Genomic DNA, 27,295 nt, shown 5'->3' with positions numbered 1-27,295 from the left:
AACAGTAGACTGCTAATAGCTAGTAGCCCTGCACTTGGAGTTTAAAAAAAAAAAGAGAGAGAGGATGAAAAGCCTCTTAGCAAGAACCAAGGGGGAGTCCTGCCTCCTTGCTGGGACTCTTCCGCTTCGCAGCTAATAAAGGACTTCTCCTGTAAGTCTGTGGTGTGTGTCTCTTGATTTGTTGGGCAAAACAATACAAACGCTCAAAATAGGAAATGGTGGGTCAGGGAAACATCACTGGACCCTAAGGAGCCTTGGGACTCCTAAGAACAAATCTGTCTTAAAGGAAGAGCTATCTGGGTGCTCATTGGAGACAAGGCTGGTGAGACTTCAGCTTGCATGCTTCGGGCACGCTGTTAGAAGGTGCCAGTCCTTGGGAAGAGGCATCAAGCTGGGAAAGGCGCAGGACAGGTAAAAGAGAGGAATGAGCCCCAGCAGACAAAGCAGGAGGGAACGAGCGCCTGCAGAGAAAGGCGTCCAACTGGATGAAGCTCACACTTCAACGGACTCTCCCCGCAGGGGCTCCCCAGTCTGTCTACAACAAGCCAGAATCAAGGGAAAAGCCATGGTCTGATTGACTTGACGTATCGAAGGCAAGACTTTCTCCCTTCTTTTGAATTCCTGGGGTTCCAGGCTTAAGGTGAGGTCCCACACTTTTGAGGATTCGATTTCCAGAAGCCCCATCATGTTCTCCCTGTGAGGAGGATAATTCTTTCTCTTCCTGTTATGTGTCCTCTCGTCACCTTTGACTCATGGTGACCCTGTGTACAGCAGCTCTGAACCCTGCCCTATCTTGAGCCAGTCTCACAGACTCTGACACACCTAATCCCATTGCCCCAGCTCCTGTGTCCATCCATCTCATCGGGGTCTTCCTCTCCTGCGCTGTCCCTCCACCCTTCCAGACGTGATCAGTGGGCAGGGGTTGGGAAGACCATTTTGAAAAAATTCCCGGAAGTTACAGTTTCTCTTTCACTCAGGGAAAAAAGTGTCACTCACCTCCAGCCCTTAGAAAGTATTTTACCAGAGTCTAAGCAAACAAGAAAAAGAAAAAGCTGTCCAATGGATTTGGACTCCCAGTGGAACAGACCAGAACTGCTCCATAAAGAAGAGCAACTAGGCAGTTTGAGCCTCCTCCAGCTTTCTCAAATAAGGGGAGAAAAAGTAAAGCTAAATATAATTTATTTAAAGACTCAAGCTCACAAAAAAAAAATCTGATTTAATATTAATAGAGTACTTCATCATAATTCCTCTTAAATACTTGTGTGTGGGAGGGGGTCCTAAGGGATTTCCTTTGAGTCAGTCTAACCTTAATACACTTCAGCCAATCTTATATTAAATTCTGTTCATATGTGAGGAAGGGGCTCTGGTGCACTTTAACTAAAAGGCTGTGTATCTCCTGTAGTTTGAACCCTCCATCACCTTCATGGGAGAAAGATGGCAGTCTTCTATTATAAGAATTAAAACTCTTTGCCATCAAACTGAAAACAGCTCATAGTTGACCCTTCAGCTGATTTTCAGGGGATGTAAATCACACAGAAGATTGCTCATCTGTGTCCCATGGGGCAACTTGCAGATTTGAACTACATGCCTTTGGGTCAGCAACAGAACTCCTTACCCACTAGGCCACCAGAGCTCCCAGATTATAAGAATGACAGCCCCCGAAATCAATGGAGGATCACTGTGAACCGGAACAGACTCAGAGGCACTGATTTGTGTTTGGTTTTAGTCATACATACAGGAGCTGGCGGCAGAGTGGATTACAGGTTGGACTGCTAACAGGAAGGTTGACAGTTCAAACCCACCTGCTTCAACTTTTTGAGAAAATGTCATACTACCTTCCATAGTGGTTGCACCATTTTATACTCCCACCAACAGTGAATAAGGGCGTTTTGTTTTTTAAAAATGCGATCAGGGGCTCCAGTTTGAGATGCACTATTTGAAATATATCCTAGAAGACTATATAATATCTTGAGTAATTTTGGGGTTATTATTGCCATTTGTACTAGTGGATATATTTATTGTACAATAAAAACTCATAACTAGACCTACAGCCATCAGGTTGATTTCAAGGCACATTAGAAGTGCCCCACGGGCTTCTCAAGGCTGTAAATCTAGTGGGTTCAAACTGCTGACATTATGGTGCCCAACCCTGTACTTTAACCACTACTCCACTAGGGCTCCGTTATGAGACCATAGTTATGATTTTCAGTAAGAGATGGTATGTCTCATAAGAGAAATAATTTATTATGAAATAAAATTATATACTCTAAGAGTTCAGATTCAAAGAAATACAGTCATTTTCATTTGTAACTTGTTGTTGTTGTGTGCCATCAAGTCAGAACCAACCCATAGCTGACACTCTAGTGGGTTTTCAGAGACAGTAATTGCACAGAAAGAAATTGCCCATCCGCCTCCCACTAAGCTGCTGGTGGATTAGAACCACATGTCCTTGAGACTGCAGTGCAGATTCTTACCACTAGGCCACAAGAGCTCCCTTCATTTATGATTACTGTTGTTGTGTACTGTGGAGTAGAAACCAACCCATTTCAGAGGACTGCCTGTCCTTTTCCAGCGGAGCAACTGGTCGATTCGAACTGTGTGCCTTCAGGATTGCAGTGCAGCTTCTTGCCCCTAAGCTACCAGAGCGTCCTTCATTTATGATTTGGGGTAACTTATTTCTAAATCTTTCAACCACATCTAACAAGCAAAATAAATCCGAAAACTAAAGTCAGTGACTGAAAAGGAAATTTTTTACAAAGGTCTTTAGTTAATGAAAGCTTTCTTTTATAAACTTAACTAGTATCTTGGAATTTCAGTATTTTTTTGAAGCTTAATATTTCACAAATTTCTTAAGGATGAAATATTCATGTGATTATCAGACTATTTTTAGTGATCTAGAATATCCTTTAAATTCAACATGAATACACTTCCTAGAAACTATTAGGACAAAATTGTAGGGTACTAAAACTAGAAGATCCTAAATCAATTTACCTTTATCTCAATATTTTCAAGAAGAAACTGAGGCATGAAAAGGTGACGTCTTACCCAAGCACACAAACTATTTCTGTTAATGTTTACTTAGCGCCCTCTACTGTAGAGAGCTGGTAGAACTACTGGGGACAGAGTGAAAATAAAAACTAGTGTCTTGTGTAGTTGAAGGAGCTCTGAGGGGGTTCTGTGGTGTGTTTATGTGCTGCACTGCTAACCAAAAGGTCAGCAGTACAAATCCACCAGTTGCTGTAGGAGAGAAAAGGTGTGATCCCCTCCCTTAAATATTTATGGGGTCTGTACAAATCTACAGCAGTGGGCTATGTTTAATTTATTTTCTAGTGGGGAGGCCACGTGCCCAAAGTATGTAAGATGGAGCTTCAAAATCCTTGCCTCCAAGGAGAAACTTGGTTTCACCCTCTCCAAGACAGACCTATTTGTTTTCTTGGTGGTCCATGGTCTGTGCAAGACTTCTCCAGCACCACAGTAGGGACAGGTCCTTGGGAGAAAGATAACATGCTTGGAAGGGTAGAGGGATAGCGCAAGAGAGGAAGACCCCAGATGAGATGAACTGATACAATGATGGGGTAATGGGATAGGAGTGTCAGTCAGTGAGACTGGCTCAGGACAGGGCAGGCTTCGGAGCTGTTGCACATAGGGTCATTATGAGTCACAGACAACTCAATGACACATACAAAACAGTGGGGAGAAAACAAACAAGTAGTAAAATAATCAGACAGTTGTGCCATGAGTAAAGGTGATAAAGGAAAAGGGAGTGCTGTGGAAGGGAGTCACAATTTTAAATGTAAGGAGGCCTGAGAAGATCTAAGTATCAAAATGACAGTCAAAATGATCCAAAGGAGGTCATGAACAGGGTCAAATGGATGAAGAGTATGATGTGTTTTGTGGCAGAGACCACGGTAAGTGCAAAGGTCTGAGGGAGAAGCTGACTTGGCCTGTTCCTGAAACAGCCTGCAGGCCAGCGTGGGCAGAGCAAGCAGCAGGAGATAACACAAGTTATGGAGCAACCCAGGGAGATGACATTTTAAGGGAAATGACATTTTAAGTTAATGGAAAACAGAGATAATCATCTTAGCTTAACCAGCTTTAACTTAGCTTGTCCTAGGACTAGCCATTGTGAGGGTGCTTGCAATCCTCCATTTATCTGCAAACAAAGAGAGTTATCCTTTCTTCCTTCCCAATCTGTGTACCTCCTGTTTCTTTTTCTTATCTTACAGCACCAGCAAGTACTTCTAACATGACATGGAACAAGAGTGGTGAAAGAGGGCATCTTGCTTTGCTGCTGGTGTTAGCATCTAGTTTCTCACGGTAAAGTACAATGCTAGATAAGGCTTTGGGAAAAAAATTAAAAAGTTGAGGTAATTCTCCTAAATAAGAGTCTAAGACATTTTCTTTTCAACAGAAATAGAGTAGAACAAGTCTTGTCATTTTGCTTTAAAATAATGGTCGAGGGGTGGGTAGGGAGAAAAATGTGTAACAATGAATGAATGAAAAATCCAACTTTTCTGTAAACTTTCATTAAAATAACAATTTTAAAAAACTTTAAAAAAGAAAATAATGATCAAGTATCAGATTAATTCTTCTCTGAAAGTTGATGAGTCTTCATTTTTCCTTGAGAAAAAAAATTTTCCCCAAATAAACTGTTAGGAGCTAATGATTAAGAGACTAAGTATAGAAATTAATACATACTTTGGTATATCTTCTACACAAACAACACAATTGTGCAATGAGTTTCAAGAAGGAAGACTTCAAAGAACTTTTTTCATAGAGCAAAATGAGGTAATAGTTTAAATAAAGTATAATGTCATTTTATTGAAAATAAAACATGAAATATTAAACATACCTGCATTTAAATTAAAGAAAAAGAAAAGCTTATGATATATATATGTGACACTCGTAATGTGCCCTGGGGTCATCATAGGGATGGCGTTAACCAGCCCACAGGGCCTGGCGAGACATTTCTATTCACCGTTCCAGGGATATAACTGCCAAACAGATGGCACAGACATAAGACAGACCAGACAATCTCCACAGGAGCCGAAGAGAAGCGTTACTTCCTACAATCCAATTACTCACTGTCCATGACCATGACCACCACCCTGATTCACATGCTGTTGTATCACCTTTTCCATTGCAACATACTTTCACTGAAATTTCCAAACAGTTTGAAGTTTACAGATTTATACCAAATGCAGTTCACATTAGTTGCTTTCTAATGATACAGGGGGGAAGAAGAATTGTCCCATGTCTGATCTGCCTCTAAGTGCAACTCATAGCAAGTTTTCCTGTAGATGGAAATTTCAATGGTGAAATTGAGACACAAATGACCTTTAATTCTAAGAAAGATGGGGATCCTTGACCTTATCTTTGTGGCCTTTTTCTTCCACAATTTCATCTATATCCCTCTTACTGAGATTACTGTCCACTAAACATAAACTAGGCATGAACATTTTCAGTTCCAGTAAGTGTACTGCACAGACATTTATATTAAAGGAATTTAAGTATGTGTTGGAAGGAGGTACATTTTTAAAAAGCCCTATGCTTTATCAAAATAAAAGCTTCAAAAAAAAACAAACAAAACAACAAAATAAAAGCTTCATTTTTACAAGAAACAAGAAAACGAAAAGCTAATAAAATGATATATAAAGGAATTATAGGGATAACCTTTAGTCTACTGCTGGTTGGTTCACAAGCTCATGGAGGCTCAGGTTATAACGTAACGGGTAATTCTTCCCCCTCGGACCTCTGACAGCCTCTTACAGTGTCGCAAAATATTCAGGATCACGTGAAACCTCTTGTCAACTTTCAGAGCCGTGAACTCCTTTATGTCTGCTTCCACTATGAAATAGTGACCTGAAAAATAAAGGTATCAGTGCTAATTACCATAAGGCCAACTTTCTAGATAAGCCTTTAATGCATTATATTGCGAATATCAAAGGTATTAATCATTTTCACTATCAGTATCAAAATTGAGAACTGGTGTCCTTGTGAAAATAATAATTACTCTATCAAGTGATGTTCGATAACATTTGCTGTAGCATTTCAGGAATACAGTCATGCTTGTTACATCACCAGATGCTACTGATTCATCTTGAAGAACACACTTTCCAAGTGAGAGAGATAGTGTCATACTTAAGAACATGAAACCCAGAGTAGCTACACCATTCAACTTTGACAAGTTACTGAAGCTCTCATGTGCTGTCAAACCAAATGTACATGGTTTGGATGCACCAACTAACTGACTGCTCTATGGGAAAAAGATGGGCAATCTCTTCTCATGCAATTTCTAACTTCTGAAAACCTGCTGGTGGGTCAGCTCCGAGTAACTTCCCATTTGAAAAGGCTCACAACAACAATTAAAACTGGCACACCTCATCTTACTGGGCTTCAGAGCTGTTGTAATTTTTACAGTTTGAAGGTTTGTGACAACCCTGCGTCAAATGAGTTTAGTGATGTAATTTTCCAATAACATGTGATTATGTCATGTCTTTGTGTCCTCTTTTGGCAATTCTCACAATACTTGTCCATAATGCTACTCCTCCCGTGAGATTAACTGCCTCTGAAAACCCACTGAGGGTCAGCTGTAGGTCGCTTCCGACTCATGGGTACACGATAATATTATATACTCTAACAGACTACAGTACAGAGTAAACATAACCTTTAAATGCACTGGGAAACCAAACAAATTATGTGGCTCAATTTATCAGAGTATTCAAGTACTCAAGGTTGGCTCAGGATAGGGCAAGGTTCACAGCCTTTGTTCACTGGGTCGCTCTGGGTCATAGTCGACTCAACGGCACATAACGATACTTTATTTGGGTGTTCTAGAACCAAAACCATCATTTCTCTTCCAAAGCATGTCTGTCTTCAGGACTAATGTCCTTAGTACACTAAGCACATCCTGAGTGCTGTAAGTGTGACCAAGTATCATCTCTACGGTTCTAACTCATAGACTAGCGGGTGCCGTTCTACAACAGAATCTCAGAGCAGTGTTTCTCAGTCACAGCACTACTGACACTTTGAGGCTGGTAGTTCCTTTTTGGTGAGGCTGTCTTGTGTGTTGTGGAATATTCTAGAATGTGTCAGCAGCCTTCTCTGAGCCTAGCAGTGGTTCTGACATGAGTATAAAATATCACTGTTGTTGTTGTGTACGGTAGGGTCAGAACCAACCCATAGCTGAGCCTCCAGTGCATTTTCAGAGGCAGTTAATCGCACAGGAGGAGACTGGCCATCTGCAGAGCAGCTGGTGGATTCGAACTGAGTGCCTTCGGAATTGCAGCACAGCTTCTTTCCACTAGGCCACCAAATGTCCCCTGCTAGGAAAAGCTGCTTTAAGTTGAGAACTCGCTAGATTAGAACTTTCCAGGATCAGTTTTCTCTTTCCTTATTTAGTTATATGCCAAACAGTTGACAGGTACACATAAATACATTATCCATTTACCTTTGGTATCCTTTATTTCTTCTTCCATAAATCTGTGATAAAGGTTTCTGGCCACAGAACTCAGAGACTTTTTCGGTTGATGCAAGATCTTATATTTACAGGCCACTGCCTTGTTAATTTCTTTAATAACATCATTAATCTGACAATAGGTTAAGCGTGATTTCATGTAGCTATTTAAAAAAGAAAAGCATATGGTTAGTTTTTCCTTTTTAAAGACTCACCAAACAAAATTATTTTTTAGGAAAAAGCATAATGATTTTGTACAGCATTGAAGCTTTATAACGGCAATTTCACATCAACTTCCAAATCAACTTGAGACATCTCAACAGCTGGAAGATGAACTAGAGATGGCAACACATCTGTGCGTTATCAGGCCTAAAGGGGTCTGTGTTAATTAGAGGTGAGTTCAATTTTATACCCAGAGAAAACAAATATTAGAAATGAAAAGAAAATCACAAATTCTGATTCAAATAGGCTGATTAGCCTCAATATAAAAAACTGAATTTAAACTTTAGAAAATATTGTTTTGAACAAGGAAGAGAGAAATCGAAACATTTTCGGTAAAAACGTATCTGCTCAGAAGAGGAAGATATGGAAAAAGAAGGGAGAAACAGGGCTATGAGGACACCATGAAGAGGACAAGGAGGACGAAGAAGAGATCACTTCTGGATTTAAACAGCAGAGGCAGCGAAGAATCCAAAACCAGCCTTGCTTCTTCTCAGTCCCCAGCTCCCTGAGAGCATTGTCTCTTCACTCTAAATTCCACGCTTTAATCTGGCCTATTCTTCCACTCACCACAGAATCTTAGAGCATGAAGACCAAAGATTTTCAATTTTGAGTGGTCTGTCATTGATAGAAAGGAAGCTCTGGTGATACAGTCTGTAGCCAGGGGCAGTGCTAACCAGCTCCTTGCTGGTTCAAATCCACCAACTGCTCTGATGAGAAAGAGGGGTCATCTCCTCCTGTCCAATTTACAGTCTGCAAAAACCCGCTGGAGGGTCAGCTGTCAGTCAGTTCTGACTCGACTGCGATAACTGAGTGAGTTGTTAGGTGTAGAGTCAATGCCAACTTGTAACAACCCTATGTACAACCTCGCCTGATCCCTTCAAGTCATACTAAACTGTTGTTCCTAAAGAGAATCACAGCTCACTGGGGTCAGAAGCCCCTGGACCCAGGAATTGGTAGATAGGTGACAAATTCCTAGACACTCAGTGTGGACTCACTTCAGAATTTCAACTTCTGGAGACCTAGTTTTGCTTGTTTAACTGGAGAAAGAGCAAGAGAGAGAGAGAGAGAGAACAAACTTTCCTGAGTTTTCCTTCTAAGATCATCCCAGAGTTTCTTGGAAATTATCAGAGAAAAATTCCCAGAGGAAAAGTAGACATTAAAACATATACCCAGAACCGAGGCATTCTGATCTCCGTAACAAAGACAGGCTCTCTTGCAAGAGAAACCTTCAATTGCACTCATTGCCTTGAGTTGGAATCCACTCACAGCCAACACTCCAGGGAGTGTTTCTAGGTTATAAACTGCACACGAAAGGATCTCTGGTGGTTTAGTAGTTAAGGAGTTGCCCTGACAATCTAAAGACAGATGGTTCTAATCCACAGCTGTTCCATAGGAGAAAGATCACAAACTCCTCCTGTGCAATTTACAGCCTCTGAAAACCCCTGGGAGGGCAAGTCAGCTCTGAGTCAGTTCCAGATTGACTGCACACAACAATGACAACAATAACAAACCACACAGGAGATTGTTAATAAATTTGCCAATATAAACATGGTAGATACTAAACCAACTCTGGGAATAATTACTTTAAATGTGAATAGTCTACTATGCCAAATGAATACGAGTGCATAATAATAATGTTGTCTTCAAATAAGCCATTTAAAATAGAGACTATGATACATGAAGAAAGATGTACTATGCTAACATCAAAAGAAAGAAAGAGTTATTCACCATTGCAAGAACATGGAAACAGCCCAAATGTTCAACCACAATCAAATGGATTGAGAAATTATGGTACATTCACACGATGGAATACCACGCGGCACACGGAACAATGATTTTGTAAATTACTACCTAACTTGGGTGGCACTGGAGAGCATTATGCTGAGTGAAGTAACTCAGTCCCATAAGGACAAATACTGTATAAGAGCATTATTGTAGAACATGAATGAGGATCCAAGTGTGTGTGGGGGGAAGGGCAGAGGGGAAAAGATGGGTAGGGGAGAGGGGTTAACCCTAGGGTCGCACAACTTGATGGGTGAAGGGAAGGGTGTGTAAAGGAAGGGTAAAGATCTGGTGTAAAAAATACAATGTATACGAACTTTGTAAGTAAATTAGAATAAAATAAAAATTTTATAAAAAAATAAGTGTAAGAGTATGTGTGTGTGTGTGTGTATTTCAGACAACGCAGACTTTTTTAGGATAAGGAAAATTATCTCAATTATCTAGCATAAACAAGGGCATTAAAAAACAAATCCAAATCCACTGCCACTGACTGAATTCCAGCTCACAGCAATTCTATGGCACAGAGAAGGACTCCTCCAAAGTTTCCAAAGCAGAAAATGGAAACAGAACGCCACATCTTTCTTCCAAAGAGCAGCTGGCCGGTTACACATAGGCCTCTCGGTTAGTAGCTGAAATGATAACGGGTCAAGCCTCCAGGAACTACGATGTCATCAAGTTAGCTCTCAGAGTCTCCCTGTGTGCCACAGATGGAGACCCTACCCAATCCTCAGCCGCGCCCACACACCCATCCTTCCAGCATCCATGTCAATCCATCACTGAGGGTCTTCCCTTTCTCCCTCCCCCTCATCATTTCCCAGCACTGCAGCCCTCACTACGGTGGTCCCTCCCTCCTGTAACATGCCCAACGTAAGTGAGACAAAGTCCCCCCCACCGTGGTCCCTGAGGAGGACGCTGGCTGCATGTCCTCCAGGACATATTCATTTGTTCTTTTGTTTATTCTTCACAAACACCACAATTAATTGTTCAATCTTCCTCACTCATCGTCCTACTTTCACACATATATGCAGCAAAGGAAAATACCACTGTTGGGGTCAAATTTACCTTAGTCCTTAAAGTGACATCCTTGGCTTTTTAGCACTTCAGAGAGGTATTTAAAAGCGTGTTTGCCCAATGCCATTTTTGTGTTTGTTTGTTTTTTATATCTTGACTGCTGCTACCCTGGGTGTTGCTGGTGGATCCTGATAAAATAAAATTCTTACAAATAGATCCCACTCACTCACGATCATCGGGTTGGAACTGACTGACGGCTGCTCCCTGAGGGAAAGATGAGCAATCTCTGTGTGATTTGCAGCCTCTGAAAACCTGCTGGTGGGTCAACTATGAGTCAGTTCCAAATGAACAACAATGAGTTAGTGTTAAATCACAGGGGAGATTAACAAGCTTTCTCCTGCAAAGGATCCTGGTGGATTCGAACTAGCAGAGCTATGAGTTCGCAGCTTAACTCCCTATGGATGACACTAAGAGCTACCCTTAATGTGTGTGTACCTAGAATGAAGTGTCGAAATACAAGAGGCAAAACTGATCTAATTACAGGGAGAAATAAAACAAATCCACTAGAATAGTTGGAAATATCAACACCCTCTTTCAGCAACTGACAGATGGAGCAGGTAGAAAATTCAGTAAGGATGTAGTTGAACATGGCCATCAATCAACTGGATTTAATTGACATTTATAGAATACCACATCCAACAATAGCAGAACACACAATTCTTCTCAAGCTAATATGGAACATTCACCAAGACAGACCACATTCGGGGCCATAAATCATACTTTATCAAATTTAAAAGAATATAAATCATACAAAGTAAGCTTTCAGACCTTACTGAAATTAAACAAAAGATTATTAACAGAAAGCTAAAATCTTGAAAATATTTGGAGAGTAAACAAATACACTTTTAAATAACACAGAGGGCAAAGAAGTTGCCGCAAATAAAAATTAAACATTTTTTTTCAATAAAATAAAAAAAAGACTAAACCAGTGTATCATTCGACATGGCTTTTCAAGTCACTGCGGATATAACTCTCAACACACAGCTAGGTAGGACTATATGAATGTTAGATGCTTATAGCCCACAGAGGAGACTGGTCAGCTTGCTTATAATGCGAACAAGGTAAATTCTGGTGTACCTTAGAATAGAAATGCTTCTAATGGGTCAATTCTGACTTGATGTTCCACTACAACAACAACTTTACTAAATACAATCTTCTCCAGGGATGGATGTCTCCTGTCCAAAGAACATGAGATGAAGTCTTACCACCCATACTTCTTAGAAGAATTCTAGTTAGATGTCTGCTAGGATAGAGTTGTTAATTATTTTTGGTGCTTCACAATATAGTCAAGATTTTTTTTTCCTTTTGCTTCACCAAAATTCAAAGATACCAATTTTTCTTTGGTCTTCCTCATTCATCATCCAGCTTTTGTATGCATATAAGGGGATTGAAAATGCCATGGCTTGGATAAGCCGCGTCTTAGCAAAATGACATCTTTTGCCTTTTTTTAATTGGTTTGCATATGAACATGCTGCAAGGAGGGACTGAAAGACCCCCGAACTGGTGGTCCTATCCCGAGCGGACAGCGAAGACTCAAGACTCCAAGACACCAACTTGATGCGACAGCAAGAGGAGAGGTTTATTGCGGAGCTCCAGGCCGACACCTATCTCTCACAGGAGACAGAGGTGTCGACCCCGAGCAGACAAAGTTGGCTCTTTTTATACACTTTAGGGGGATACAACTGGGTATCAGCTTCTCATTGGGTGATGAAGGCACAGTTTGAATTCATTGGTTCGGTTTTCGCTCATGGTTTACACAGCATATTTGCACGTAGCACATGTGGCAGTTAGACAGATCTTAAGTCATCAGTATATTTGCCCAACTTTTGTGGTTAGCTATTTCCTGGAACATTAACTATAGGGTGGTTTCACAAATTCTTAAGCATACAATGAGTTCAAACCCCAGGGCAGTGGAAAAGCACAAGACACATGGGTTATCAGTCGGGAAACAAAGGCACATGGGTTATCAGTCGAGAAACATCTGCTTGTTTGCCCTACCCTGTAGTTAGCCCTGGGATCAGACTTTTCTTCCTGGAACACTGGGTGTGGGGCTCTACCCGGGACAAAGGAAAATTCCTGAGTTAAACTTAGCTGAGAGCTATAGGAGCCATTTTAATTTTAATCCTTCAGGACCAGTCCTTGGAGAGGGATGTCATGCTTGGGAGGGTGGAGAGACAGCGCAGGAGAGGAAGATCCTGGATGAGACGGATTGATTCTGTCACTGGGGTAATGGGGATAGGCGTGTCGGAGATAATAAGATTGGCAAGGGATAGAGCAGGGTTTAGGGCTCTTGTACACAGGGTCGCTATGCGTTGACTCAACATAACAACATATAGTAACTGTTTACACTGTGTTTCATTCATGTATATTGTGTTTTAGACAAACTTTCATTTACATTTTTCTTCATACAGTCATTCAGATGGACTGTATTTTATAGAGTTAATTACTATCGACCTATGCTTATTATTACCCTGTTTTTTTCAAGTCCCCATTGAGTCTTTCCTGGTCCCTCACCCCACCTGATAAACTCTGCTATACTAGTGATCCCCACCCTTGCCATCTTCCTTCCCCCTTCCCCCTTCTAGATCCTCATGCACGTCTTACTAGTTATCCTTCTATTTTTACAGTAATGGTTTTATACAGTATTTGTGCTTATGAGACTGAGTGAGTTCACTTGGCATTTGCTTTTATGCTACTTTAAAAATATTAAATAAATAATATAAAAATATAAAAAGAAATAAAGGATTAAATAAAATAAATAATAGTGTTGTGGAGCACTGAGTATGAAGCGACCCCTAGCTGGCCCTCCGGCAGGTTTTCAGAGGCAGTTAATCACAGGGGCAGAGATCGCCCATCCTTCTCCCACGGAGCAGCTGGTGGATTCGAGCTGCATGCCTTCAGAATTGCAGTGCAGCTTCTTACCACTAGGCTACCAGAGTGTTAAAAAAATAATCAATTAATTAATACTTTAATACTCTGTATCAAATTTGTCTATTGTGATATATCGTTTACTTCATGACTATTGCTTTCATGGGTATGGGCTGTGGAGCCAAGTAAGATAAAAGCATTGAAACTTCAATCTTTTTCTGTCATAATACTGCTTTTGGGTCCGGGTTTTGGATTCTTGATGTTGAGGTGCGATCCATACTGAAGGCTGTAATCTTTGAACTACATCAGCAAGTGCTTCAAGGCCTCTTTTCTATCAGCAACCAAGGCATGTCATCTGCACACTGCAGGGTGTTAATGGGTCTTCTTCCATTCCTGATGCCACATTCTTCTTCATGAAGTCCCAATTCCTGAATTCTTTGCTCAGCACAGAGGCTGAATTAGCATGGTGACAGAATACAATCCTGATGCACACCTCTCCTGATACGAAGTTGTGAAGTATCTCGTTGTTTGAATGACTACTTATCTACAGGCAGCACATGAACACAGTTCTTTGCTCTGCACAGTCAACAAAATCTAGGCCTTCCGGCCTTCTATGCTTTAACCAGCATTATGTAGCATCCGTCAGGATATTCCTCATTGCACACCTCTGCTCTGAATTCAGCTTGAATTTCTAACAGCTCCCTGTTGATGTATTGCTTCAAACATTCTTGAATGATTTCAACAAAATTTTACTTGTACCTGGTTTTAACCATATTGTTCAATAATTTCCACATTCTGATAGATCATGATAAATTTCTGCATCATGGGCATGACTTTGGATCACTTCCAGCTAATTAGTTAGCTGTCTCTCAAATTTCTTGCATACACGACGTAGCACTTCCATTGTTGGATCTGGTTTTTGCATCCTCTCCATTGGTTTCTTTTCCCCCCTCACTTTCTGGAGTCTTGTTTTGTTTTTCATCAATGCCTTCAGTGCCGGCTCTGTATCTTCCCTCAGTACCACTGGATCTTGACCACATGATTCCCCTTAAAGTGTCTGAACTTCAACCAGCTCTTACTTACACGGTAACTGTGCGCTCCTTCCATCTTCATTGCACGGTTCCTACATCGTTCAATCAACACCCTTGATAGCAGCAGTCAAGAAATGAAGATGTAGGGAGCTCTGGTGGGCTAGTGGCAAGAAGCTGCACTGCAATCCCAGAGGTGCGTGGTTCGAATCCACCTGATGCTCTGCTGGAGAAGGAGGGTCAATCTCCTCCTGTACAGTCAGATCCAATTAGACAGTACACACACTAGCAAGGACATAACCAACATTCTAAAGAGTAAGGATGTCAACTGAAAACTTATGGTGCGCCTGATCCAAGTGTTGGTATTTTCAACTGCCTCCTTTCCATCTGAAAGTTGAACAATGAATAAGGAAGGATGAAGAAGAATAAGATACCTTTGGGTTGTGATGTTGGAGAAAAGTATAGAATATGCCATAAACTGCCAAAAGAATGAACAGATGTGTCTTGAAAGAAGCATAAACAGAGTGCTCCTGAGAGGCAAGGATGGTGGAAGTTCACCTCAGTTACTTTGGACATATTTCCAGGAGAAACCTGTCCTGAGAAAGAGACGTCATGCTTGCAAAGGTAGAGGAAGAGACAGAGACCGCCCCCATCAACACTTCCTCGGTGCAACAGACCAACTACACATAAACTATATACAGCAAGATCCAGGGCAAGGAGCGAGAGGATCAGTGAACCCGGCTGTGCTCAAAAGACAAGTTTCAGAAAATGAGTCTGAGGACTGCCTGCCTAACGAGGGCTTCCTGCTAAATTCAACAAAAATGGACCAATGAACATGGCTGAGATAAAGAAGTGATAGAGGCATAAGACATGGACCCACTCACCAGTGGGTTTGGTGGCCATGGGGGTCATGATTCAGGGACACCCAAAGACCTTGCCCCCTTCCTCAGAGCTGTGGATCAGTAGGCCACTAGACAAGGCAATGGGGACAGCCCACGAATCAGGGGCACCTTGGTCCTTGTAACCTTCCTCAGGGCTGTGGCTCAGTGTCCCCAGCCCTCACACTTAAACAACGCTGATTTCACCTAACGGCTTGGACTTTAGGACTGATTCATACCAAAAAAGTGAGAAGTGGGTGTAAACTGTATTAAGAGTATAATTAAAATGCTGAAATATCACACCATCAGAAACATATGTATAATTAAATAATACCTGAAAATAAACACTCTATCTTAACTGAGTGACAGAATTATAGATGAGTTTTCTTTTCCGACAACAAACATTTATTTTCTCGGTGTACTATTTATATAATAAAAATGCAAAAGGAAATATAAGTAAATAAAATAACCAAAATAAGTTTTTAAGTCAAAGCGTTGAGAGTAGAATAACTTAAAACACAGATTTCTGTAAGTGGGGGTTCCCATTAGTGTCATCAAGGAAACTAGTGTTCTAGCAAAATTAAGAAAAAATATCTTTTTCTAAGGAAGGTAGTAGTGGTGCTGGAGAAGAGTATTGAGAATACCATGGACTGCTAGGAAAGCAAACAGATTTTCTGGAAAGGGTTAAACTGGGTGGCTCCTTGGAGGCAAGGATTCTGAGGCTCCGTCTAACATACTTTGGACATGTTGTGAGGAGAGACCGGTCCTTGGAGAAGGACATCATGCTTGGGAGGGTGGAGGGACAGCGCAGGAGGGGAAGGCCCTCTATGAGGTGGATTGATTCAGTGACTGGGGTAATCAGTATGGGTGTATCGAAGAAGGTGCAGTTGGCACAGGACAGAGCAGAGTTTAGGGCTGTTGTACACAGGGTCGCTATGAGTCGCAAGTGACTCGACGGCACAAAACAACAACAACAAGGAAGGTAGATTGTCTCAACCATCCCTATGTTCTTAGAGACCCAAAGCCTGAAACACCACAAAGACTGAGACAAGTGCTTGGTACAAGAAAATAAGGAAACCAAATAAACCCAGTATTATCCATTCTGATTCTTAAATCTGTACAAGACACTCAATTTCCTAAAACTGCTACAAAACAGAGGCTAGGTGGATTGACATAGAGACTGCTGCAAATGGGCTCTTGTGTGTCAGGATGGTGCAGGATAAAACAGGGGTGAGATCTTCTGTTCATGGTGTCACTGTGCATTATACTTGACTTGAGAGCACCTAACAACAACTTTAAAATGTAATTAGATCCTTCCTGAAAAGGACCTTATCAATGAAATGTTACAGATTTCCCTATGCAAAATGGTTTTTAGCATTAAATAAAAGCATCTTCAAGAAAAGATTTCCTTGACATTTTGAAATTTAGGAAAGTATGTCTTAAATACTTACCCGGGAACACCATTGAACTCGTCAGAAGTTATAAACGGCATTTCTTTAATGTTCCGTTGTTCTTTGCGGGGCTTATTTATGGGTGCAGGTTCCACAGCTTCGACTGGTTCATCAGGTTTAACTTCTGACCCCTGATCGCTACAGAACAGACGGGGACACATGTCACAAACTGAAGTTTGCACAACTGAAAAGAATCCATATTAAACAAATGATTCATCCTGTCCCAACAACTTTGCAGCCAACATTTTTTATTTCTAGTGTTCATGAAGACCTAAAGAGTGAAGAGAATCTTAAAAAAAGTCTTTAAATCCTTCATGAATGTTGTTGTGAGGTGCCATGAATGTGACTCACTGCAACCCTGTGAACAGCAGGTCTGAACCCTGCCCTCTCCTGCAACGTCCCCACTGTCCTCACCATGCTCACGGCCACTGGCAGAGTCCATCTTGGTGAAGGTCTTCCCCTCTTTCACTGACCCTCCACCTTTCCCTGCATATCTTTTTCCAAGACCTTCTGACAACAGAGAGTATGTGAGACCAAGTTTCACCATCCTTGCCCCTCAGGAGTACTTTGGTTGCACTTCCTGCAAGACCAAGTTGGTAAGGAACTGTACTACAATCCCAAAGGCATGCGGTTCGAATCCATCAGCTGCTCTGCAGGAGAAAGATGGGCAATCTCCTCCTGTGCAATTAACTGCCTCTGAAAACCCGCTGGAGGGTCAGCTATGGGTCGGTTCCAACCTGGCGATACACAACAACAGAGGAATTGTATGCAGCCTGGAGACTTTTTCATTGTACCAGCTGGAGAGGTGAGCTATGGTCATCTACGAGGGAGAAGCCAGGAGTGCTCCTAAAGGGCTTATAAAGAGCAACTCTCACAAGAAATGGCCCAGCCCAAAATGTCAGGGGTGCCAAAGGTGTGACTGTGAGCAAAGGGAAAGAAATGAGTGCACAAAGGAGTCTAGGGGAGACTCGCCTTGAGAAAGAGGGTGGCATTTTCCTCAGACACAGCAGGACGAGAGAAGTGGTAAGGAAAGAGAAGTCAGAAAATCAAAAGCAGAATAATCACTGATAAAATTGCTAATATATAAAAAATGCAAAACTCTGAGCTCCTTTAATGGGCTTATAAATGAAGGTAACAAGAACAATTGTAAATATACTCACAGGTTCTTGCTTTCTGTTACAGGAGGCAAATGGGGGGGAATGTTTTCTTTGAGATGTTGAGCGTCTTTGTAATCTTTTCCAAGAGATTCGCAGAGTTCCTAAGGTTGTTTATTTAAAATAAAAAATAAGTTAAAAAAAAGCTCATAAACAAAACTGTCCTCTGTAAAGCACGTTTTTGAGGCCCTCTTTAGAGCATGAGAGATGATGGCCCTCAGTTACTAGGACTGTGAATGTACCCAGTGCAGACTGCGGTGAAACTGGACGAAATGTAGCAACATAAAAAAAAAAGGCTCTTGTGATTTCTAGACTTTGTTTTTGGATAATGCAACTTTTCTCTATTGGGTTTTTTCAAAGGAGCCCCGTTGGCATAGTGTAGCACATGCCGGATTGCTAAGTAAAAGACTGGCAGTTTTATCTTTCTGTGGGAGAAAGATAAGGCAGGTTTCCCCACAAAAACTTACTGCTGTTAAGTGCCCCCGAGTCAAGGATGACTTAAAGCGGCCCCATGAACAACAGCCCTGAATCCCGTCATGTCCTGTGCCTCCTCACCGTCTGATACACTTGAGCAAAATGCTGTAGTCACCGTGTCAATGCACGCCAGTGGGGATCTTTCACTTACCTTTACACTTGCAAGCATGATATTCTTTTCTAAGAAATAGTCTCTCCTAGCAACATGCCCAAAGTATGAGTGGCAAGGTTTTGCCATCTTTGCATCCAAAGAGCACTCCAGCGGCACCTTTCCAAGACATACCTGTTTGTTCTTTTGGCAGTTCATGAGATATTAAGTACTTTTATCCAATATCCCAACTCAACATCATCAATCCTTCTCACCCTTACTCACTGTCCAGTTTTCAGATGCATAGCAAGTAACTGAAAACCACCATGGCCTGAATCAGGCACAACTTAGTCTTCAAACTGACATCACTGCTCTTCAGTATTTCAGAAAGGTCCCTGACAGCAATACATCTCCTTATCTCCTGACTGCTGGTACCAAGGGTGTGGATCCAAGCAAGATGAAATCTTAACAGTTTCAACTCTTTCTCCATCTATCATGATGCTGTCTACTGGCCCAGTGGTGAGGATCTTTGTCTTCTTGATGTGAAGATGTGATCCATATTGAAGGCTGTATAGATCATCTTTGATCTTCTGCAACAAGTGCTTTGGAACCCCTTTGCTTTCAGCAAACAAGGTTGTAACGTCTGCATAACACAGATTATTGATGAGTCTTCCTCTGATCCTGATGCCACATTTTTCTCCACAGAGTCCAGCTTCTTGAATTATTTGCTTAGCATACAGATTAAATAGTTATGGAGAAAGAATACACCCTGGATGCACACCTTTCCCAATTTTAAACCATACAGTGTTCCCCAAAAGGGGATTCTCCCGGAGTCAGAACTGACTGGTTCACATTTGGTGGATGATTTTTTCCCCCAAGGATCCCTGGTGGCACAATGGCTAAAAGACTTGTTGTTGTTCTTGTTAGGTGCCACCAAGTCAAGTACGACTCATAGCAACACTATGAACAGAAGATCTAAACCCTGTCTTATCCTGTGCCATCCTCATACTTCGTGACACACAAGAGCCCGCTGCAGCAGTCACCATGTCAGTCCACCTGGTTGAGGATCTTCCTCTCCTTCACTGACCCTCCATCCTTCCCAGCATCATGTTCTTCTCCAAGGAATAGCCCCTCCTAGCAACATGCCCAAAGTATGTGAGGTGAAGCCTCGTCATTCTTGCCTCCAAAGACCACTTCGGCTACACCCTCTCCAAGACATAGCTCTTTAAAAGACTTGCTGTAAGTAAAAAAAGGCAGTGGTTTCAAGCCACCAATGGTTTTACAGGAGAAAGACGTGGGAAAAGACATGGCAATCTGCTTCTGTAAGGATTTACGACCCTGGAAACCCTACAAGGCACTTCTACTGTGTCTTGCAGGGTCACTGTCAATCAGAATCGACTGTCGATCTGAATCGACACAACAGCAGGAAGGTTTGGATTTTTTTCAGAGAGTCATTGCTATAATCATACTAAAATAGGCAGAGTTGAAGTTCAGATCTCTCCAAAATGACTTGACTTGGGAGGCAAATAAGAAATATATGAATGACATAGGCATTTCCTTCTGGTAAACGACTTTTGTTGACTTTGCAAATGTTCCCCAGGGTCACCTGTACAAGGCAGATAATGTATGCCTGATAACACGCACGAGACACTGGGGGAGTGATTTTCATTGCTGATGTGCACATATTCCAGCTTAATGAAAATTTCTACTTGGTCATAACCTTTCCTTCTCTACTGAGGCTACAACTTCCTAAGGAAAATATTCTGTATCTTTCTGAGTTGAACATTCTCTAGGGCCATTCTTGACCTTGAGTATTTTGAGGGTATGATGGAATTAATAATAATAATAATAATAATAATAATAATATAAAAAAAGAAAAACACTCTATTTTGAACTTACATTACACTCTTTTGGAGAGGTGAATGATCATCAGGAATATTGACAAGCATTTTACTGAAAGGAACATACACATACAAGTAAAACTTGTATTAAGTTATAGAAATACAGAAATGTATAAATTGTTGTTATTAATATGTGTCATTAATGACCCTCCAGCAGGTTTTCAGAGGCTGTAAGTAACAAAAGAGGAGATTGTCCATTTTTCCTCCCACAGAGCAGGTGGTGGATTCGAACTGCCTGCCTTTGGGTTGGCAGTGCAATCCCTTACCACTAGGCCACCAGAGCTTCCTAAACATATAAGAGACCCAAGAAACAGCCCAGTATGATTTTTCTTTCCAAATGAGAACTCTGAGTCCCAGAGAGGTAAAATACCTTTCCTAGGGCGACTTAGGGAAGCTGGGATGAGAATCCACGTCTCTTCACACCAATATATTTTTTTTTAATTAGGTCTATGAATAATTACATAGACAATCCTTTCAAGTAAAGTTCAATTCCTTTGGTTAGCAACACGAAGAAATACCTACCAAGTCAGTTATACTAGAAAGGTAAAATGGTATTCTATACCATTAACAAAGCCACAAACATTATAAACTGATTTCAAAAAACAGCCTTAAGAATTACCTGGTGAATTGGGAGTTTGTACTTAAGGCCTTTTTTACTTTATTTCCTAATTAGAAATCCATTACCTTGAGTGCACTGCTGGTTTGTTCTTGATACTCAATTTCCAATTCCAGTTTATTTAGGAGTTCATTTACGACAATGATCTCATCTCCAATTTTATTTAGCAGAGTTTTCAAGACAGGTTCTTGGCCTATAATAAAGATAAGTAAAAATGAAAAACAGAGTACACAGAAAAGCCATCATATACAAATATGTATTTGAACTTCTGGTAGTAAAAGGGCAGAGGGTGAGGTAAGTACCCAGGGTCCTCCGACCCTAGCAAAATCCTCCACTATAATAAAGAACTCAGAAATGCTGGATAGCATAAACACCCTCCACGTTCACAGACGCACCACTGGGCTCTCACAAGAAGCGGAAAAGTCCTTCAGGACAGAAGTGAAAGGAGATGCACAGAGCGGGCAATCCATGAGTTCATGCCTAGTATCCCTCAGCTGGGGGTGTGGAGAGATCTGAAGGAGAAAGGAGTCTATCAGTCTCAAGAACCTAATCTACACAATTTTAATGAAAGGAGCCAAGCCTTAGGGCTTTCAAAACACGCAGGAATAGAAGGAAGAACCCCACATGCGGCCAGGACCCTTCCTGATGGGATATATCCTCAGAGAAAGCATCAAGATGCAAAATCCCAACCACTGGTCAGTTAGAAAAGCTCACAAGTCCCCTTGGGATGTGTAATACTGGTTTGCCCTCACTTGAGTTTGAGGTTCATATTTACACTATTCATACTATTCAAGAAGATGCGCTGATGGCCTAGTCAGTAAGGAGTTAACAGTCTCAACTCAAAGTGAGTTTTTTGGAGCAAAGAAAGTAATATAAGAAGTCACAGGCTGGTGGTACCTTCAGAACACACAGCAAAAGCAAATTACAAAACATTTATAAATAACATGTTCTCAGACTCTCAGGATTTCTAACAGTGACTTCAGAGGGATGGGCAATCAAAAGAATCTCCTCTTCCCTAAGAAATAAAAGTCCTAATTTTATAAAATTATATCTTTAAAGGGTATATTAAAAGGATGCAAGAAAAACTATCCCTCTAATTCTTTCCATTTCCACTCCTAGCAACCAAATAACATGAGATACACGCTGTAAAAGCAGTAGACCAGCTGTCGCCACCACTGTAGAAGTATAGTAACCACAGCTGTGTGTGACCCCATGACCATGGGCCTCAACAAGGGCCAAGTAACCAAGGACATAAGCAAGCCAAGACACAGCCACCATCACGGCGCCTCACCAAGTACACCAAGTTCTGCGGGACATGATCCAGGACGTGTGTGGTTTCAAAACCTACAAGCTCAAGCCATCCAGCTTCTCAAATCAAGGTCTCCAAGGACAACCTCAAGTTCATCAAGAAAAGGGTAGGAATGTTCATAGCAGCATCATTCACCATTGCAAGAACATGGAAACTGCCCAAATATCCAACCACAATAGAATGCATTGAGAAATTATGGTACATTCACACAGTGAAATACTACACAGCACGTAGGAGCAACGATTTTGTAAATCACTACCTAACTTGGGTGCGACTGGAGAGCATTATGCTAAGGGAGTTAACTAAGTCCCTTAAGGACAAACACCGTATAAGATCATCATTGTAGAATGTGTATGAGGATCTAAGGGGGAGGGGGGAGCAAAAGGAGGAGGATGGGGTGGTAATCATAGGGGCACACAATTTGATGGGTAGAGGTAGGGGTGAGTAAAGGGAATGGGAAAGATCCGGTGTGAAAACAATGCATACGAACTTTGTAAGTAAACGAGTATAAAATTAAAATTTTAAATAATTATTTAAACCAGGATAAAATTTTTATTTCAATAATGAAAGAAAAGGGTGAGGACACACGTCCGCACCAAAAGGAAGAGAGAAGAATGCAGTAATGTTCTGGCCGCCATGAGGAAGGTGGCTGAGTGCGCCCCACTGTCCCCCAAAGCCCTCTGACGTAATAAAATGTAATCAACAACAACAAAAAGCAGTTAACTGCATTTGTAGCTAGAAATGGCTCAATCGGAATCGACTCAATGACTGTGCACTCTGGGGGTTAGAATGAAATGCCTAGAAGCTCTCCTGATCTCAGAAGCTAAGCAGGATCTGGGCCTGGTTAGTACATGGAGGGGAGAAGCTCTAGACCTGAAGTTAGAACCACCTCATAGAGTTACTATGAACGCAAGTGCAAGTCCACAAAGAATGGACTTCACTCTGTGCCTGGAACTAGCAAAGCACTCAGTACAGTAAAACCTGCAAAAGCAGAATCTACGTAAGGCAGAAACGTACTAGGAGGAAAACAAATATTTTCCCTTTTAGAGAGCTACAGAAAAGAGGCAAGACTACACCCTGTTAACTAAAAATGTGGGGCTTTCAAGGCCTAGAAAAACAGCAGTGCTGTTGGGTTTCAGCTCTCACAGGTTTTTAAATCATCAGGGAATCCTGGTGGAGGCTCAGAGGTTAAGCACTCGGTTACTTACTAAACACAAAGTTTACTAACTCCTGGGGAGAAAGATGTGGCAGTTGTCTCCATAAATATTTACAGCCTCAGAAACCCTATGGAACAGTTTCTACTCTGTCCTTTAAAGTCACTATAAGTCAGAATTAGGGAGCTCTGGTGCCTAGGGATATGTAGAGTTACACTGATAACCAAAGGCAACCTACCAATTGGTTGGAGGGAGAAAGATGAGCAATCTCGTCTTGAGCAGTGAGAACAAACTCTGGAGGTCACCTAGGAGTTGTTCCAACTCAACAGCATGTAACAAGAAGATACGGTCATCCAACTACACACTAAGCTATCTTGCAAGGAAGAAAAATTAAAAGCATTTTGTAATAAAAAAAAAAAACCAAAACAAACAAAAAAAGCATTTTGTGTGCACAAAGCAAGAGGGATGTGTTTTACTTACCACAGTTTCTTAAAGACAAAGTGTTTTTAATATTACTGATCTTTTCATTAATATAAGAACATAACTGTTCCAGGTCTGAGGAAGCCATGTCTTAAGCTGTTAAGAAAAAAAGAAACACATTTACAAATGGGTAGGGGGGAGGGGAGAGAGAGGGGAAATGTATTCACTTTCAAAATCCCCAAAATGGACAACTTTGGGTAATTCTTATTTCCTTGGAAGCATAAAACCTCAAAAGCAATTTCTTTACATTCTACAAATTTTAGTTTCCAATAAAGGTACTACATTTGATGGAATCATTGGGTAAGGAGCTGAGCTACCAACCCAAAGGCACCCAGTTGGAATCCACCAGCTTCTCCCAGGGGAAGGATGGGCAGTATCCTCTCATGTGATTTATAGACTTTGAAACTCACTGGAGGGTCAGCTATGGATGGGTTCTGACTCAACAGCAATTAAAGAGAACCAAGGTGCAGTACTACTGACTGTCCCCAGAGCTCTCTGTAGGGAATGGGTCACGAACAGGAGATAAGTTAGGGCCACTTCCTTAATGATTTAGGGGGGACAAATGCACTATTTATGCATACACAACATCTATTGTCATCAAGTCGATTCTGACTTATGATCGACTCTCCATAACTATTAAAAACAAAAATAGGTGAGCTCTGGTGTACCAGTCAGATCCGATTTGATTGTACACACATAAAAAAACAAACAAACAAACAAAAACCCTCAAATTGTTAAAAAAGTGGGGGGGGAGGCGAAAGTTCAAAGACACGAGGCCTACTAAGCATTTATTCTATGTTATGGAGAGTGGCTTAGTGGTAAGGAGTTGTGCTGCCAACCTAAAAGCCCAAGGTTCGAATCCACTAGCTGCCAGAGAAAGGTGGGCAATCTCATTCCGTGGGATTAGTGCCTCCTGAAAACTCACTGGAGGGTCAGCTATGGGTTGGTTCCATTAACAATACACAACAGCATGAAGAGCTGGGGTGCTCCTTGGAGGTAACCATGATAAGTTTTCGACTTTCTTATTTTGGGCAAGCTGTTAGGAGGGGGCAGTCCTTGGAAAGGGACATCATGCTTGCTTGAAAAGGTGGAGAGTCAGCAAAAGAGAGGAAGAACCACAACGACATGGTTTGACGCAAGTATATATCAAAGATGGTGAGATGGCACTGGGTAGGGCAGGGTTCAGATCAATAGGGTCGCTGTGAGTCCTGTTCGAATCGAGGGCACCTAATAACAGGGGAGACTAAAGTTTTACAATTTGGGGTCGGGAAGGAGACCATGGGAGGACAAAGAATTGTTCCTATAAATCCATGAGCAGCTCAGAAGAGACACAGACTAAACCACAGCAACTTAACCAAACTGAATAAATGTCAACCCCTTACCCTCTGCCCAGCCAAGAAATGCCTTCGGGGTTCAGGATTCCCCCCAGCATCAAATCCCAACCTCGCGCCTGTCCCAGGTTAAAGGGCCACAGCTCACCTCCAAGTTGCAGAAAGCGGAGACCCACGTTCCTACAGGACTCAATTCACCGCGGAATTTGAATGGCCCGCCTGGGCTCGGCGCCGCGCATGCGCAGAGCGCTGACCTCGACAGCCAGTTCTGCGACTGCGCGCGGCCTCGGGTTGCTACGGTAACCAGTGGGCGGGGCCCCAGCAGAGGGTGGGAGCAAAGCCGAGTGGCTGTAAAACTGCGGCGGAAGTCTGACTCCTGACCTATCCCAGACGTGGGCAGTCACGTCCTACTCAACCTTGACCCCCTGCTCAGCCAGGAGGCAAAAGAGAAGAAAGTGAAAGCCCTCAACCAACAAAAAAGAAAAGAAAAACAGAAAACCAACCCTCAACGGGATGGACACAGTGACTGTTAAGAATGGGTTCAAGCATGTTGGAGGTCATGAACACGACACAGGATGCTTCTTGTTGTTAGGTGCCATCGAGTTGAGTACCACTCATAGCGATGCTCTGAACGACAGATGTGAACTCTGCCCAATCCTAAGCCATCTTCACAATCCCTGACAACTCAAGCCCATTGCTGAAATCACTGTGTCAATCCACCTGATTGAGGGTCCTCCGCTCTTTCACTGACCCTCCACCTTTCCAAGCATGATGTCCGTCTCCAAGGACTAACCTCTCCTAACAACATGCCCAAGTATGTGACAAGAGCTGTCATTTTTACCTCCAAAGAACACTCTTATCTGCACTTTCTCCAAGACTTAGTTGTTCTTTCGGCAGTCCATGGGATACTCAGTACTCTTACTCAATACCACAGCTTAAAGGCATCAATTCTTCTGCCATCCGTATTCATTGTCCAGTTCTCAGATACATAGAAAGTGATTGAAAAGACCATGATCTTTTATAGGCTTGGAAACCTGATGAAGGCTCACCTTGAGTCAGAGCTTTTGAGTAGCCAAGACTGGAGCCCCAGTGGTGTATGCCTTGCATTATCAACTGAAAAGTCAGCAATTCTAAGTGTAGGCAATTCCATGGCAGAAAGATGGACCATCTCGTCCCATAAACATTTAGTCTTGGAAATCTAATTGAGGTAGTTGCAAGTTGGAATCAACTCAAACACAGTCAATTTCAGGGAGTGTTTTTTGCTTATTTTACCAAGACCTAGAAATAGTAAAGGGTACTCTGGATTGCAAGGTGATAAGGAGCTGCACTGTCAACCAAAAGGCAGATGATTTGAATTCAGCATCTTCTCTGTGGGGCAGTCTCCTCCTGTGCCATTCAAAGCCTCTGCAAATCCACTGGAGGGATAGCTATGAGTCAGTTCTGATTAAACAACACTCAACAACAATGACAACAGAAGTAGTATTTGGCACTATTTGCCTTTGTTTATTTAGACAAATTATTTTACTTCTGGGACCTACTTTTCTTTTGCATTAAAAGGTGTTCTTAATAGTATGGTTTACATCTTTTGGAAATCTAACCGGAAATTATTATAAAATAAATAGATAAATATGCTCAATATATTGTGTTATTCTTTATTATTGAAAATTATTACTGGGTATGAAAATAATAATCTTGTTTTTTGAGCTGAATCAAGTTGATTCTGACTCATGGTGAACCCAAGAGGTATCCTTGGGTTGGTTTGAACCACTGACTGTGCTTAACCAGATGCACTGCCCAGGACTCCAATAATAATAGAAGTTATATTTTACTGAGTGTTTACTATACAAGGTCTTTAGATGTATTACCATACGTATAAACTCAAAAAAGTCATTGCCATAGATTTGAAACTAAAGTGCTACCTGCCCCTTCTCCTTTAGGAGAAGAAGGTGCAACAGTCTGCTTCCTTAAGATTTGCAGCCTTATTAAGCCTGTGGGAAAATGCTACACTATCCTCTTACGTATCTATGAGTAA

General features: G+C 41.6%; 1 protein-coding gene across 1 annotated transcript; it reads right to left on the bottom strand.

Moving 5' to 3' along the window:
• Positions 1-5,713: 5,713 nt before the first annotated feature.
• Positions 5,714-24,020, bottom strand: SKA1 (spindle and kinetochore associated complex subunit 1). The gene is made up of 6 exons (XM_006891708.1): positions 23,933-24,020; positions 21,058-21,182; positions 17,917-18,014; positions 16,757-16,894; positions 7,451-7,620; positions 5,714-5,862 (listed from the first exon to the last, which is right to left on the bottom strand). Exons 1-6 carry the CDS (start codon positions 24,018-24,020, stop codon positions 5,714-5,716), a joined length of 768 nt encoding a protein of 255 aa, XP_006891770.1.
• Between the last annotated feature and the right edge of the window lie 3,275 nt (positions 24,021-27,295).

Source organism: Elephantulus edwardii, unplaced genomic scaffold (genome assembly GCF_000299155.1).
Source record: "Elephantulus edwardii isolate Elephantulus edwardi_28Jun2011 unplaced genomic scaffold, EleEdw1.0 scaffold00103, whole genome shotgun sequence".
NCBI classification, from domain to species: domain Eukaryota; kingdom Metazoa; phylum Chordata; class Mammalia; order Macroscelidea; family Macroscelididae; genus Elephantulus; species Elephantulus edwardii.
The sequence above is the reverse complement of the archived record's forward strand: the minus strand, read 5'-3'. Positions and strand labels throughout refer to the sequence as shown.

Bases quoted from the DNA above. Each gene is read 5' to 3' on its own strand.
- SKA1 (XM_006891708.1), bottom strand. From the start codon at position 24,020: ATGGCTTCCTCAGACCTGGAACAGTTATGTTCTTATATTAATGAAAAG. The intron at 21,183-23,932 runs GTAAGTAAAACA...TCTTTATTATAG, and splicing joins TTTGTCTTTAAGAAACTGTG to GCCAAGAACCTGTCTTGAAA. The intron at 7,621-16,756 runs GTAAGTATTTAA...TTTTTTAAATAG, and splicing joins GAGTTCAATGGTGTTCCCGG to CTACATGAAATCACGCTTAA.